Genomic DNA, 14,677 nt, shown 5'->3' on the forward strand with positions numbered 1-14,677 from the left:
GTAATAAAATATTTTTTGAACTGTCGATCGTTGAACGTATAAAAGTGCATGATATTACGTCCGTTTCATCGGATCTACAAAAAAAAAAGAAATAATTCTAAGTTTGATAAACAAATCGAAAGGAACAAAGCGCTTCTTGTTTCAGGTACGAGCTTTTAGAACCGCAAGATCAAGAAGGCAATCATCGCCCGGACGGTACACCACCTCCTCTACCAGTGCGACAAAATTTCCAGGCCGTGACACCCAGCAAATCAGCGCAAAAAAAAGACAAAACTCATTATGCCAGTGCTAAACAACTTGTGGACAGCTCAAAGCATCGTGAACACAGCCACGAGCATTACACGAAAGAAAGTAATTACGTGTCGTCAAAGATAATACAAGAGAACGCGCGTCACGACAATTATCAGCGACAGCTGGATAATGTGCATCGTGGTCAAGATCATGTAACCACAAATTATGTAAAACTGCAGAAAGAACGATACGAGATTAAGCAAGAAAATCTGTACGCGTCTCAAAGAGAACTTCATAAAAATGAGGCGCAACATCACGGCCATCAGAAGCTCGGCGTGTCGAATTCCTTGCCGTTAACGCACAACGCTATCTATAGTCTGCCAAAATCGGGCAGCAATAATAATCTCGGTAGATATAACGAATATGAACAGTCCGGCGGTAAGTACGATTATGAGACGCCCACGAAACCGGATAGAAATTCCAAATACGAAATGCAAGAAGAGAAAATAATCGAACGGCCGGCAGTCAAATACGACCACGATGTAAGACCTCACGACAAAAGGATCGGCTACGAGTACTCGGAAGATATTTACGAGAGGAGAAACAGTAAGTACGACACGGAACTGGCAAAGTACGAGATGGAGTGTCAGCACGGTAGCAATGAAAGGAAACACAACAACGATAGCAACGGAGAACACAGTCGAGATCTCATTAAATATGAAATGCCGCACGATTTTAAAGTGGGCGAGAAAGTCACATGCCTGAAGACTAGTATGTCAGAGCGACCAGTGCCTCACAAAGTAAACGTTGAATACCGACAGCCGAAAGACTTTCCAGCAAGTCTGCCTCCAGAAATGAGAATATCTGACGTTAATTGTCAGGAAGTGACTACGATGCCCAGTGAAGACGAGTTATCGAACGGCTCAGGCAGCGTGTCGCCTAGATTGCGACGTGCTAACAAACATCGCGGCGGCAATCGCACTCCGTCTAGCGGTAGCTCTAGAAATCAAAGTCCCCGACCCAAGCCGGGTATGCGAAATTCGCATCGGAACTCCGCGAATCTGACATCTAGCACATTACAAGAGGATCTTATGAGATTAATTAACCCTGATTACATCGCTGATGACACCCAGATCGTCAATAATAATCTTGTTAATAGTGTGATGAGCCCAAATCAAAATTCAAACAAGATGAACAATAATATGCTAGAGATCCAGAACAGATGCAGATCCAGAGAGAATCTGTGTGGAAATAGCACGTCTACCTTGAGCGTGTTACCGGCGAATGGGCAGGAGAATGGAAACAATGGATCGGAGGTGATCCTGACGATGGCCAGGCCAGCCACGGTGATCTCGAATGCTAGCACTGCCTCGAGTCCGGCTCCAAGCGAAAATAAGTTATCCAAAGAAGAAAGGTTCGTAAGCTCATATTATAAAACTTAACATACTTAAATATAAAATATTAAAATAAAAAAATTTTTTATTCTTATTTATGACTCATTTAACGCAATTATTTTTAGATTATCGCCGCGTGTCACAAAACCGCTCCATCCAATTATGAAACAGCACAATAATCTAACACCAATTAAAGATGTAAAAAATCACAACGATGCAAACATGGACTGTTGGAAAAATCAACATACAGATTCCAACAGATCGACGAAACAGCATCCTCAAGAATGGTCCGATGACAGGCTTATCGACGGATGCAACGCAAACACGTACATATATGTTTAATTATTCATTTATGCAATGTTGAACAATTAACAAGAACATTATATCTCGCAGGAATCCTGTTTCGGATTTACAATCTCACCTATCCACTCTTGAGCTGAGGATGGCAAGAGAGACTCGTTTGCGACATTCGTTGGAGGATGAGGTGCGCCGATTGCGTGACGAGAATCGACGTCTGCAGGAATCCGAGAGCCTGAGACTATCGTTGGAAGACGAGAATCGCCGTCTGAAAGATGAGAATCACGCAGCCGCGCAACAACTCCGACGTTTCACGGAATGGTTCTTTCAAACAATGGACCATCAATAATCAGTATAACCATGAGTTGAAAATGTTCTATCGCTCGATTGTCTTACACGATGAACGCGATAACCAATCTGATTTTCGTTAATATTTTAAAAATTACAAAATGAAAACATATCGTCATCAATGTTTTTTTTTTGTTTTAATCTAAATAAGTTATCTTTGTATTTGTTGCATCAATAGCATTTAATTTGGTTGCGTTTTTCTTCTATAATCGTTCGGAGTGAAACGCGATCTTTGTAAGTACAGTATTAACGCGACCTTCGCCTAAATGTATAAAATTAATCGACTGGAGATTAGGCGATTGTTGGTGTGCATAAACAGCAGAAATTATTAATATATCGTGCATAACTTTCTCAACAATTTTTCATACGTGTATTATATAGATTAATTAGATTACTCTATTGTAAAATATAAGTTACCATCGTACTGTTTCCTCTACTCAAGGATTCGTGCGTTGACAACAACACTATCTACATATCTAAATCATTATAATGCGCATCTGAGTATCCTCACATTTGGAAACAATGCGCATTAAAACAATATAAACGTTTGATTTTATAAGAAGCGACCAAATGACCAAATATTATTAGCAACCTAAGGACCGCTTTAATTCTGTAATTTATTACACCTTTTATATTAATCTTCTAAAAAAAGTGTTAATGGAAACGTCGCATGTGCTAAAGCGAGTACCAGAAAAATGCTGACGCGCTCTCTCAAAAAAAAAATTCCTTTGTAATAAATGACATAATTTCAATGCACGAAGGCGATGTTTCCTGAAGACTTTTAGTCAATCAATAAAGAGAAATGTGTACTTTAATGACATCTTCATTCTTAAAACGACTAAATGTAAAGTATATTTTTGGCGTTCTAAAAATACTTATTAATAAAATACTTAATTAAAAAATGGAAATATGGTATACACTCAAGGATAGGACAACGGATAAGACGGACGTCGACTAAACTATTATCACTGGCTAGAATAAAATAGTTTATTGTAATCCACAGAAAAAAAACAAGACATGATGCCTTAAGATCTGTCTGTCTCACTGTTCTGTCAGTTTAACAATTAGCTGCGATTACACTCCCTTCGATTCGAGACCACGCGAAAATGCTCGCTCGCCGCTGTGTCGCGATACCGGCGGCAGCGATAGTCCTTAATACTCGATATACCGGACCGATAAGCCAGAAGTCCGGCCAAAGGATCGGATTATGCATTTTGTATCCTTATAAGATAAGAAGCCTGCGGCTTTTTACTGTCGCGCGATATCGCGATTTTAGCGGCTTGTTACTGGCTGTTACTGTCGTGTAGTGTCGCGATACGTCTATGTTTCTAATTGCATTGCGGAAGAGTAACTCTTCTCCTCCTCAGGTTCACGACGGCCCCCGCAAATTCGGGAAACCGTCGATTTCGACATTGATTAATCATTATCGGTGTAATCAGAGACAAGCAAAATATTACTCCATCCTTGCGAACGTCACGTCCATTCTCCATGTCTCCACTGTCTATTATCTATGTGTTAAGTGTGTATGCGTGTATGTAAGTTTGTGTGTGTGTATCGATAATTAGCTTGTTTCTAAACTCTAGATCTATGTATATTGGCGTCCGAGGGACGCCCCGATTACTGCGCTTTCTGAGAGGAAAGTGATTATGCGAGAGAATATTTGGCTGCCTATAATCGAAACACTGTGAAGTAATATTTCACGCAACTCTGCGTGTAACGCTTACGTCACCGAGGCTCCTCTTCGGTTTTGTTCGCTTAAGTACATGAGAAGTTATGCTTAGCAAGTGTAATTACTCGTAGAGATGTTTATACACTCGGATTTAGCTTTACTCTAGCGGTTTTTTTTTTCCTACATACTTCTAATTAACACGCCCTCACGTGGAAGTACCATCTCCATTACGAAGTTCTGAATGAGTTACCGTTCGAATAAGACTGAAAGCGCGATTTACAGACGCGAAAGGTAATCGACGTGTGCAACACTCAAGAAGGTCGCAATAGCATTCAAAGAACTACTTCGATGAAACCTTTATACTATTCTTACAAGAGTTCAGATTCGTAATGGGTCAATTCGTTGCAAGAGCTCTTTAGCCGGTCAAGTATCGCATATCGTCCGTCTGTCATGGAAATATGTAAAGCGCGACGAATCGATCAAACGAGATGTCATCCTGATAGGAGTCTTTGAGATTTCTAATTATGTTCTGTTGCCGGTCGTACCAGTGTAGTAGTGCAAATTCCAAGTGACTGCCAAGAGACGTTTACAAGAAATCTAGACCGTCTTTGTGACATTCTTTGAATATTTGCACTGTTTCAGAAGCTTCGTTATGCATGTATGCCAATCCTACGGAAAGCAACACGAACAATAAGGACCCTTACAAGTTAAATTATTCGCATTAAGATTTCGCATTGGAGGCTCGAGTGTACGCCAGTGTCAGAGAAACTATAGAAGCAAGCGGAATGAGTTGCGCATGACGAAAAACTTGATTGATTCTATAAAGCATTCATAAGTATACTATCAGCGCTAGCACGTGTGTTGTCGCAGCGTGCAGCATAAATCATGCACGTTCAGCAAGCAGGCTTTATGGCACACAAAAGTAAGTAAACGGACGGATGGATTCGATCAAATAGCGAATTTTACGTTGAAAAATAGAAAACCTTGAGATACAATTATATTGCATAAAATCGTTTAAAAAATTATACATCAAATACTTACTAAGAAACCCAGAAAAATAAACGCGTAGCATATATATTTTTTAATTCCTATTGTCTACCAAGTGCGATTTGACTTAAGACGCTAAAATGTGCTTTTAATGCATAAAATAATTCTACAAGTCAATCGTTCCATCCGGTCTTTACAATAAAAAGCGAGGCAACTTCGAGCAATAGTACTTTTAAGAAACAAAAAAGAGAAATGTTATATGGCGAGTACTAGTTTCTACCTACGGTAAAATACGGAGCTGGAAGTGAGAAGAGCACGTATAAGAAAGACAGAGATTAATCTATCATGTACAGAGTTTTCATATTCTACGAAATGTCCCACGTTCATTCCGAAGGTTTCAACGACGAGACATTATCTTGACGAGTTAGAAATGTACCTTCTTTCGCAGTAATTTGACGATAAAACACATCGTATGAAAAATTATATTTTTGAAAGGTCTAAATTGTGCAATTAATCACATTAGAAAATTCTAAAAACTTTCTTAAAGATGCACGTTACCAATTTCACTGATAAAAATTCATCTCGAGAATGTCGAAATTAGGAACAAAGATGAGACATTTTGTACGCAAGAGTCGTGGTTCAGAGCAATCGTCTGCGAATGAAGGCGAGAGGACGTGACTGGCAAAAAGGCAACGATCTTATATCTTCGTCGTCTTATCAAGTTTCTCCGAGTCGTCATTCGTCTCACCCGCACGCAAGATTTGCCTGGTTCGCGCGATTGACAGATCGCATTGCCCGAACATCCCGGGCAAAAAGTCTACGGAAAAGGTATAACGCTTCACGATAAGTCCAACGCCAATTAACGTAGCCATTGTCCCAGCGATTGTTATACATTCTGTTTCCCTACGCTCGCAAACATCACCGATAATACGTTGTTCGAGAGACGCGTCCCCCGTTAAATACAAAAATACTGTTCTGATGCACCATATCTTCACCTACTATCCCTACCATTATGCACATTTATAATCCCTGTAGTCTTTAAACGCTCCGTTATCATGGACGAGGAAAGAATACTGAATGAGAGGCGTAATAAGACAAAAAGTTTGAATGTACCGAGTTGCGATCACGATCCGTGAGATCTTAAGAGACTTGTCTAATTTTCGGATAAAGCGCACACTTATGGTGGAATCGCAACGGCGTGATATCTTCGTTCTACCTTGTTTTCAGAGCTAATTGCATCAACGTCGGTTACTACTAATTCAGAGCAACGATTACATATGCATATATGTAGACTATATATAGATAATATAGAATATATTACAAAAGATACATATATACAGTGGATTACATATGGTATCAGAAAGGTGGTTGATTTCGGAAACCTCCTCGGGAGACTTCTCGCAATTATTTTTAAGCGGGCGATTATCATTATGATTACTTAATTCTGAGTGAAGCGACTTTTTCCATCTCGGATCTTATTTCTTTTTTTACTGCGAGAAATCATTGCTCGGATTTAGGCGAACCAGACTGTCGGTGAAACTCGATCTCGATGAGGAGAGACGCACGACGGTACACATCGAGAGAAGACAACGCTGACGATAGAGTATCAAATTTACACCAAAGAAAAAAAGAAAGGCGATAACGGAAGTTTAACAAAGACGATCGTCGATGTACAACGTCGTTCTTTCCGTAGAAGAATCTTGTGAATTTTGATACGCGCGCCACAGGCGACGGACTGTCATTGCGATATCGATATTCCATGTTCCTTGATTAATGTTAATACTACGGTCGTTTAATTAGTTTCATAGTCGCGACACGGTGCACGCGGAATCGCATCGCGTCCCTCATTATCAGCTACGGTTATTAAATCGTATAATTATATTTATATATATTTATATATATATATATACTTTGTTTTATATATATAATATAATATAGTATATATATATTCAGCATCACAGTAAGATAGCGCCCTTCATTATTAAGTTATCGTCGATCAGCTCGGACATTATATTTTCATTCCTGTCAACAACATTCTTTTACAACAATCCATTTTAAACATCAGATTCCCTGCCGCGTCCGGCATGCGAATACAGCGAGTTTTACGTACTACGGACGCAAGTGATAGGATATCAATCACTTGCGAAAGTCCGGAGAGAGAATATTAATTAATTAAAAAATCGTAGAGCCGCGTCTGATTTAAAGGCGATCAACAGTCGAAAAGTAGCATGACTACTGGTTCTGCATGTCGGCCGACGATTAACTAAACATGATCATAGTCACAACGTAAGTGCGATCGTAAGGGTCGCCATTCTGTTCTTTTCGCGACGGGTTAAAAAAAACTGAGAGACAAAACAAGTATAAATCTCTAGATAGAAGTGCCGCGAACAGTTCACTGGTCTCGTCATCGGACAAGTAAACGCGTTCTTCTATTAAGACGGAAGAGAAAATTACACACGATGTACGGCTGGACCAAATAACATGCGATTTGCGATAACAATACCAAAGCTTACATTTTCTTTCGCAGCGAAATTCGACGTCATCTTCGCACTGAGATAACTCAAACTCAAAGATCAGAATGACGAACTGTCTAACGCTCATTCCGCCCCTACTCGACAAACAGTAAAATAGAGAAATCTTACGAATACAGAGACACTTAAAAGTATTCCGAAAATAAATAGTTATAAAAATAAGCGAGAATTTTATGCTTAAAATATCTTAAGTTAAGAACTTAATTAATTTGCACCACATGCGGAGTGGAATGTGTTTCCCTTACTAGATCGTAAAAGCGTAATTCTAATAGAACTTCAACTACCAAGTGTAAAAAACATTAACGGCAACTTGTCAATCATCATAATTATTAATAGTGCAATAGCTCAAATAGAAAAAACGTGAATCAATAAATAAGAGTGCAACAAGAGATTATATACGTATGACAAAGTGACGGTCGCCGAACGCACTCGTCAGCGACGTCGTCGGCAAATCGTATAATTCGTAGAATAAATAATTGTGCTCCAAAAGAGATTGGTCTACCCGCGGAGACAGATTAGGTACAATATTTCGATTTCTTTTTTTTTTTCCACTCTTTCCGTCCCTTTTATACTGCAAGTCACAGCTCTATATACGCACTGTGGAAGAATCAAGAGATATTTACAGACAAAAATATTCGAGTCACGAGTTGACGATTAGCGAGACAACGGGAAAGCGACTCGCGATTTCGTAACTTACAAAAAAAAATTGGGGAAAACTTTTTTGTACTTTTCTAAAAAATTTTTCTCCGTACCTACTTTATACTCTATATGTACTAACGACAATATATCCCCGACGGTAACGTAAACGTTGTCTCGCAAGGACCCGCGGCGTCGTTGCAAAACGAGAGGAGCACCGTGGAGGGCTTCATTCAAATTAAACGGCACAAAATTCATCACAACGCTCTCGAGCCGAGATTCCGAAGAAGTCCAGCTGAGGAAAATCCACGTTCCTGATATCGACGGGAGACACCGAGAGCGAGGAGGTCGGTATACCTTAATGACTGTTTGCGCAGGCCGCGCTGGATAGCTAGCCGTTCGCGTCTCTACTCCGCAAGCACGAGCGGAGACTTAATCTCGAAAAGTGTGGTGGCACTTTCAATACTTCACTATACCGAAACGTCGGTCGAGGATCTTATACTATTCCCGACGCGTCCTCTTGGGACGCTGACTGACTCCCACGTCATCGCTACCGCGGGATTTTTTACCGATTTGTACCTGACTTTGTGCCGTGAGCTGCAACGAGATCGCACTGGTGTTGAGCTTCTCCGCGAGCAGTAGATCCTTGAGGCCCTTCATCTTCTGGCTGTACAGCGTTATTCTCGGCTTTTCGTTCTCGGAGTCGGTTTCCACTACGGGTTCAACATTCTCTTGCGAGGTGGAGGGCGCCGGTGGTAGCGCATCGTCTGGCGGTGCAACGAACGGTTCGCCACCGCCCTGTAGCAGGTAATCTCTATTAAGTATCTTCTCGCTACAGGCCGCCGTTAGAGCTTGAATACTGGGATGTGTCGACGCTGAATTGGCGGGCACTTTAGACTCTAGGCTCTTGATTAGATCCCGTGCAGCGTTTCCTCTCTCCTTAGTTTTACAATAATTATTGTTGTTATTGTTCAACGTCTCTTCGGGACTCGTTTCCCTTTTTTGCGTTGTTTCTTCCCTCTGCTTGGCCTCTGTTTCATAGCACTCTATGACGACCTGAGCACGTATACTGGCATCAAATTTCGAGATCGTGTTCACCAGCGGGCTGGCCCAGCCTATATGCAGCACAGGAGTGTTGGCACCTTCTTCCCACTGGCAAATACCGTCGTAAAATCTCAACAGGTATGCGAAACAACGTGGCTGCCGTAGTAAGCGCTCGTCAACGCGTACCGCATGCGGTATCAATTCCTTGGCGATCTCCAGCAATTCCTTATATATTTCCCCGTCGTCCCGAGAATAATCGTATCTATCGCGCGTAAAATTGTATTACTCAACACTAATTGCATATTAAACGTTTAGCATATTCACTGTCACTGTCCAAAGGTTCCCAGTTTCAGTGAACACATCGAGAGCATGTAAAAAAAAAAGGTGACAGAAAAAAAATCTTACGTCAGGTACTCACTTTCGTAAAACATCTGCGGCGTCAGCCCACGACGCAAATGCGTTGACATGTAATCCATGTCGGTACAGATATCCGCCTTGATAGGTGTAAGGATATACATGTGCATTTCCATAGTATTTCCTCGCTGATCTCACAGCTTCCTGCAAGAAGATTGTGTTTAGAATAGCGTGCTTGTACAGTAAAACAATCGCTAATTAATATTTTAAAACCACAAACTTGAAAAAGGTCTATAGGTGGTGGTCTCCCAGGCGTATGTGCAGCCTCTTCCAGTTCAGCCAGGTTACCAAGTGCCATAGGATACTTTGCTAGATGACCCAAGTCATACAGCAGCCACAGCAACTCCTGCTGGAGCAGCGATACTTCGACCGCATCGTTAGTTGCATTCAGACTAGGATTTATAGCCGATACTATGGTGGCCACTTCTAAAGCACGACTGCACACCATCACCTGGCCGTTTAAATACAGCCACGATCGAGACGCCACACCAGGGTCCACCGATTGTCCACGTTTGTCTTCGTTTCCTTTACCTGGCAAATAAATTACGATTAGCTCTAAACTTTGATTTTTCAAATCAAAAGTATATAATATAAATAAAACTATAAAAGAATATTCAAAAAACTTGACAATTGTCAATTTAAAACTCTCATTAAACTGTGACTCTCCAATGTAATTTTCCTCTTAAATAAAAAGTTTAAAAAAAAAATTAAAACATTTTTAATATTTGTATCATGTACCATGCCATGTAACCTCAGCGGTCTCTGTACCATCCTCTCCATACACTACCCATGCATGGTCCTCTGACATGGCAAGATGTACATCCTTGAATCCTAGCACCTGGCAGCCAGCCACTACAGCAAAGGCGACCCCGTAGCAGTCAAGCTTGTTCGCTGTCAGGTAACTGTAAAGGCTCTGCAGATGAGCTCGGTCCTTGTAGTAGCTTCTGGTGAGGGAGTTCCATATAACATCTGAAACTTTCTTGACGAGCTCTCTGGTGGCATACTTGGTGTCATACACCGTGAGATCGACGGCGCCCTTGATGACTGCATGGAACTTGGTGTACAATGCCTCGGCGATGTGGTACTCAACCGGGGGCAGTTTCGGCTCGTCGTAAACGGCGTTCTCCTGCCGCGGGGTGGTAACGTGGTTGCACGTCAAGGAGTTCTCGACGGCGCCAACGAGGATTGAGAGCAGCGCGAGGTCCGGCTCGGCGCTGTTCTCCAGCTGGTTTTTAAAGATCTGCACGATCGTGGAGATGCTCCGGATCGGGAACAGGGCCTTGTCCCTGTCATGAAAGCCCGCCATGTCGCCCGCAGAGAAGCAAGGAGGGCGATGAGACCCTGCTGAACTCGAGGGAGGTGCGGGCCGTGCGCGCGGAACAACGTCGCTGGCGGTGGCGGTGCTGGCGGCGGGCCGACTTCTACGACGCCCGTGCCAGGCCCGTCATACCGCCGCTTCTGCAGCTCTTGCACGAGGTTCTTTCTGACAGAAATCGCGCGCGGGGACTTGTAGTGGCCGACGGCCACGTCGGGCCCGCCGGATTCGTCCGGCCAGTGACAGCACGCGCCTACGCTCCGCTCCGCGTTGTTAGCGAATGTTACCCGGCGTTGCGCGCGACTCCTCTTGCATCACGATGCACGACGAAAGCCGTCTGTGACCACTCTCTCCTCCTCGCCTCCCCGTCGACACTGCTGCTGGCGACGCGCTGTGTACGCTGCGTATACGGTGCCGTCCCGTGCCGTGCCGTGCCGTGCCGTCCAGCGGCGCCGCAGCTCCTCCGCTCTCGCGATGAGCCGCTCCGGACGGGAGCCGCGTTTCCATTCGACCACGCACCGCCACGCCGCTTTGTGGCCGTCTCTAGAACTTGCTGAACCGGCGCCGGGCCGCGAGGTTGACGTGCGACGCGCAATAGACGCGGAAAATATGCGTATATGCGCGACCGGCCAATCAACCTGCTGCTTTTTCGGAAATAATAGATATGTTCGTGAGAGGACGAGAATTGATTAGCGCACCGGTCACGCCAATTGTTCCTACCGTAACGAGCGAGCACCGCTCTTCAGCTCTGCGACGTGACAACTGAGAGCCGTGGAATTTTCGGCCTCGCTTCCCGCGCATGGAAAAAAAAAAAAGAGGTATACCGACCGTGACGAGTGAATCTCAAAATCTCGTACCGAGCTGACGCGAGCAGCTAACGGGATCAAAGGCTCTTTTTATTTTAATTCATTCACTGTCGCCAGAACATCAGGCAGCAGTGCTCTGCGTGAAATATAATATTCGATCGTTAAAGTGCATTTCTTATTACACTTTAATTTACATTTTGTAGTATTTCTTTTAAATATTTGTTTCTTATAGAAATTTATTATGTAACGCTCGAAATTATAAATATAAAATTTTATTTCAGAGCCGATCTGCAATTCAGAGTAAGCACAGAGTGATAAAGGGGGAAGGGGAGTAAAGTCGCGCGAACTGAATTGAGTCGCGGTTTGAAAATTCTAAGATGGCGCAGCTCTCCCAACTGCTTCGTGTTCTTCGGTCGATCGTGGCCAGTCGACCATTCTGTTACAAGATCCGCGGGATCTGCCGTTTAGCCGAAGGTATTTTCGCTGCAGCCATTCTTGCGTAGCTACGGGACTTGCGTGGAGGACGGCCGGACCGTGTCACGTCGCTCTTATCTCCCGGAAGATCGGCCTCGACCTCGAAATGAAGGTAACAATAAAAAGTGAGTATCTCGGAACGAGCAAACCTGTCTCATTCTTGCACGCACGAATCCGCGGAGTCTACGCAAAGCGTGACCGAAACTTTTAATTTCGGGGTTATGTCACGGCGTGAGTATCATTTGTGCATTCTCCTTCGACCGTGAAGGCGTTCGCGAGCGTGGGCCGAGCAAACATTCACGACGTCTCATTTTCAGGTTGGACAGGCGTCGCCACCTGGCGGTGGATTGCGAATGACGACAATTGCGGCATATGCAGGATGCCGTTCGACGCCAGCTGCCCGGATTGCAAGATCCCAGGAGACGATTGTCCGCTAGGTATTCAAGATATCCCGTTTTCGTAATATTTTAATAAATTCCATGATAAAAAAAAATATTAATATATATAGTTTTTATGATTATCTTACAGCAAGCACTTTATTTTATTTAGAAAATATCCAGCAAGCTGCATGTTTATGGAACAATCCGGTATCTGATATTTCTCATTTCTTCGCAGCTGCGAGTACAAGCCGAAAAGGATGATGCGTCCTTAATCTAAACTCGTAAAATGCCGCCACGAAGAGAAGGTGGCGGCGTCCACGACGGCGCGTGATATCGATCGACGCGTGCCAGTCGACAGGGTCGGCTGGCAGGCGCCGCTGTCCCTCACCCTCGGCCCTGGACACCCCCTCGGTATCGATGCGCGGCAGACGCGTGCACGCACGTCCTTTCCGTCCCTTCCCTCCCTTTCCGTCGCCAGCCAGGTGCGCCCTGGCGGACGTCCGCCGGTCACCCTCGCCCGACGCCAACGAAATTAATTTAACCGGCTAGCTAACGCTGCACGCTTCTTGTTCCAGTGTGGGGGCAGTGCTCGCATTGTTTTCACATACACTGCATCATGAAGTGGCTGCATTCGCAGCAGACCAACCACATGTGCCCGATGTGTCGCCAGGAATGGAAGTTCAAGGAGTAATCGCCGCCGCTTGCCCCATAGGCCCGCAGGTGTCAGCACGCAGCGAGTAATCAGGTAAGGACAACATGAACTTTTGTTCTTCTACCGGCTCGCGGTTATCCTCTGCCTTCATTGAACGACTGGCCCGGTTATTCTAGCTAGGAAAAACTCCACTCAACAATTCTATATATAAATATACATAATTCACACAATTTGTACTATGCGGATCCTCATTTGCTAAATTTTACGCGTAATTTCTTTTAAACCCGGGTCTCCGGCGATTGAGAAAGATATTGAGAAAAGCCATAATTAAAAAGGCACATGCTTGATGGCTTATCTTCGTTTATTCACAGCTGTCCCTCACCTGCTTCTTGGATTGATTCGTCGCATCTAACGTGTTACTTGCTGTAAAACATGTAACGAGATTAATGCAAATCCGATATAAGCCACTTGTATGTTTTCCGGCAGGGAATGTCAGTGCAGCTAAATTTAGAAGCTTATCTGGAGTCGTCCATCCGGCAATGATTAAAGCCTACCGCACGACAACCCGTTGTGCATTCTCGTAGCCACATGATTGACCCAGAAATTCTTGCAAATATCGTCTTAAATCTTTTTATTATTAACAAATTACTTAATGATTTAAAAAACTTAAAAACTAGAAAATTATATTGAAAAAAGTAAATTTATTATGATAACCAGTGTTCCGTTTATCAAATTCAGTGATTGAGTCTTTGTGTTCCGTGAAAAATTCGGATGTCTCTTGCATTCGCTGCATTCGTGCTCCGATCTCGTGCACTCCGTGACGGAGAGTTCGTTTCCGGTTCAAAGGGTCAAACACGCGGCGTGTGACCACTGAGATCAACCATTCTCTCTCTCTTTCCCTCTGTTATCTGCACGCTTCTGCGAGTGACGGCCGTCAACTCGTTGAATTATTAATAAGCCGTCGTTATTCGACGATACACGTTGTCAGTCTCGCGCGTGTTCTGGAATGTAACGCAATTATTGCCGCGTGGTGTATCCATTGCGGAGATAGGTATCGGTACATTACATTGATTATCAGTTTAATTTTATGATCGCACCGCTTCAGCTTCGGCTGGAGACTGCGATTAAAATCGACAATGATCATAAGTCGCGAGAAGTATCGTTAGACGTAAAAAAAAAAAAAAACAACTAGGCGTTAGCACATTTTCTATTCGCTTAGTTGTTACTGTATTATCGATAATTAATTTAGTATATTTTTCACAGCTGGACGCGGTTCGCGAACAGGACGGGGATTAGGCTCCTTTTCCTTCCCTCACACCTTAATCGCGGGAACTCTCATTCTGCCAACATAATCGTGTGCAAGGAAACTCACGGAACTTAATGGAGAACGCAGAGTGACGGTAAAGGAAAGCCGACATTGCGTACAAAGCGAGCGCACATTTTCGCGATACACCTATCCTGGCAATTTTGCGAGTCAATTTGAAGTATACGTCAGCCGA

General features: G+C 43.5%; 3 protein-coding genes across 4 annotated transcripts in view; 2 read left to right on the plus strand and 1 right to left on the minus strand.

Annotated features, from left to right (window-relative positions):
- LOC139104167 (signal-induced proliferation-associated 1-like protein 1) overlaps window positions 1-3,085 on the plus strand; it is a 43,161-nt gene extending 40,076 nt beyond the window's left edge. For both annotated transcript variants that reach the window (XM_070659465.1, XM_070659456.1), the window contains exons 12-14: window positions 146-1,645; window positions 1,751-1,951; window positions 2,019-3,085. In XM_070659465.1, coding sequence (XP_070515566.1) covers window positions 146-1,645; window positions 1,751-1,951; window positions 2,019-2,271 — 1,954 coding nt within the window. In that variant the 3' untranslated portion in view covers window positions 2,272-3,085. The remainder of the gene's footprint in view (window positions 1-145; window positions 1,646-1,750; window positions 1,952-2,018) is intronic.
- A 158-nt stretch (window positions 3,086-3,243) lies between these two features.
- Mnn1 (menin 1) lies at window positions 3,244-11,340 on the minus strand. The gene is made up of 4 exons (XM_070659717.1): window positions 10,290-11,340; window positions 9,772-10,082; window positions 9,556-9,695; window positions 3,244-9,399 (listed from the first exon to the last, which is right to left on the minus strand). The coding sequence occupies exons 1-4, from the start codon at window positions 10,855-10,857 to the stop codon at window positions 8,595-8,597; spliced, it is 1,824 nt and encodes a 607-aa protein (XP_070515818.1). The 5' UTR covers window positions 10,858-11,340; the 3' UTR covers window positions 3,244-8,594.
- Window positions 11,341-11,571: 231 nt separating this feature from the next.
- On the plus strand, window positions 11,572-14,114 carry Lmga (lemming A). The gene is made up of 4 exons (XM_070659888.1): window positions 11,572-11,684; window positions 11,956-12,271; window positions 12,464-12,583; window positions 13,102-14,114. Exons 2-4 carry the CDS (start codon window positions 12,253-12,255, stop codon window positions 13,215-13,217), a joined length of 255 nt encoding a protein of 84 aa, XP_070515989.1. The 5' UTR covers window positions 11,572-11,684; window positions 11,956-12,252; the 3' UTR covers window positions 13,218-14,114.
- The last annotated feature ends 563 nt before the right edge of the window (window positions 14,115-14,677 follow it).

The sequence above is a fragment of the Cardiocondyla obscurior genome, linkage group LG01 (assembly GCF_019399895.1).
Source record: "Cardiocondyla obscurior isolate alpha-2009 linkage group LG01, Cobs3.1, whole genome shotgun sequence".
In the NCBI taxonomy this organism is placed as follows: domain Eukaryota; kingdom Metazoa; phylum Arthropoda; class Insecta; order Hymenoptera; family Formicidae; genus Cardiocondyla; species Cardiocondyla obscurior.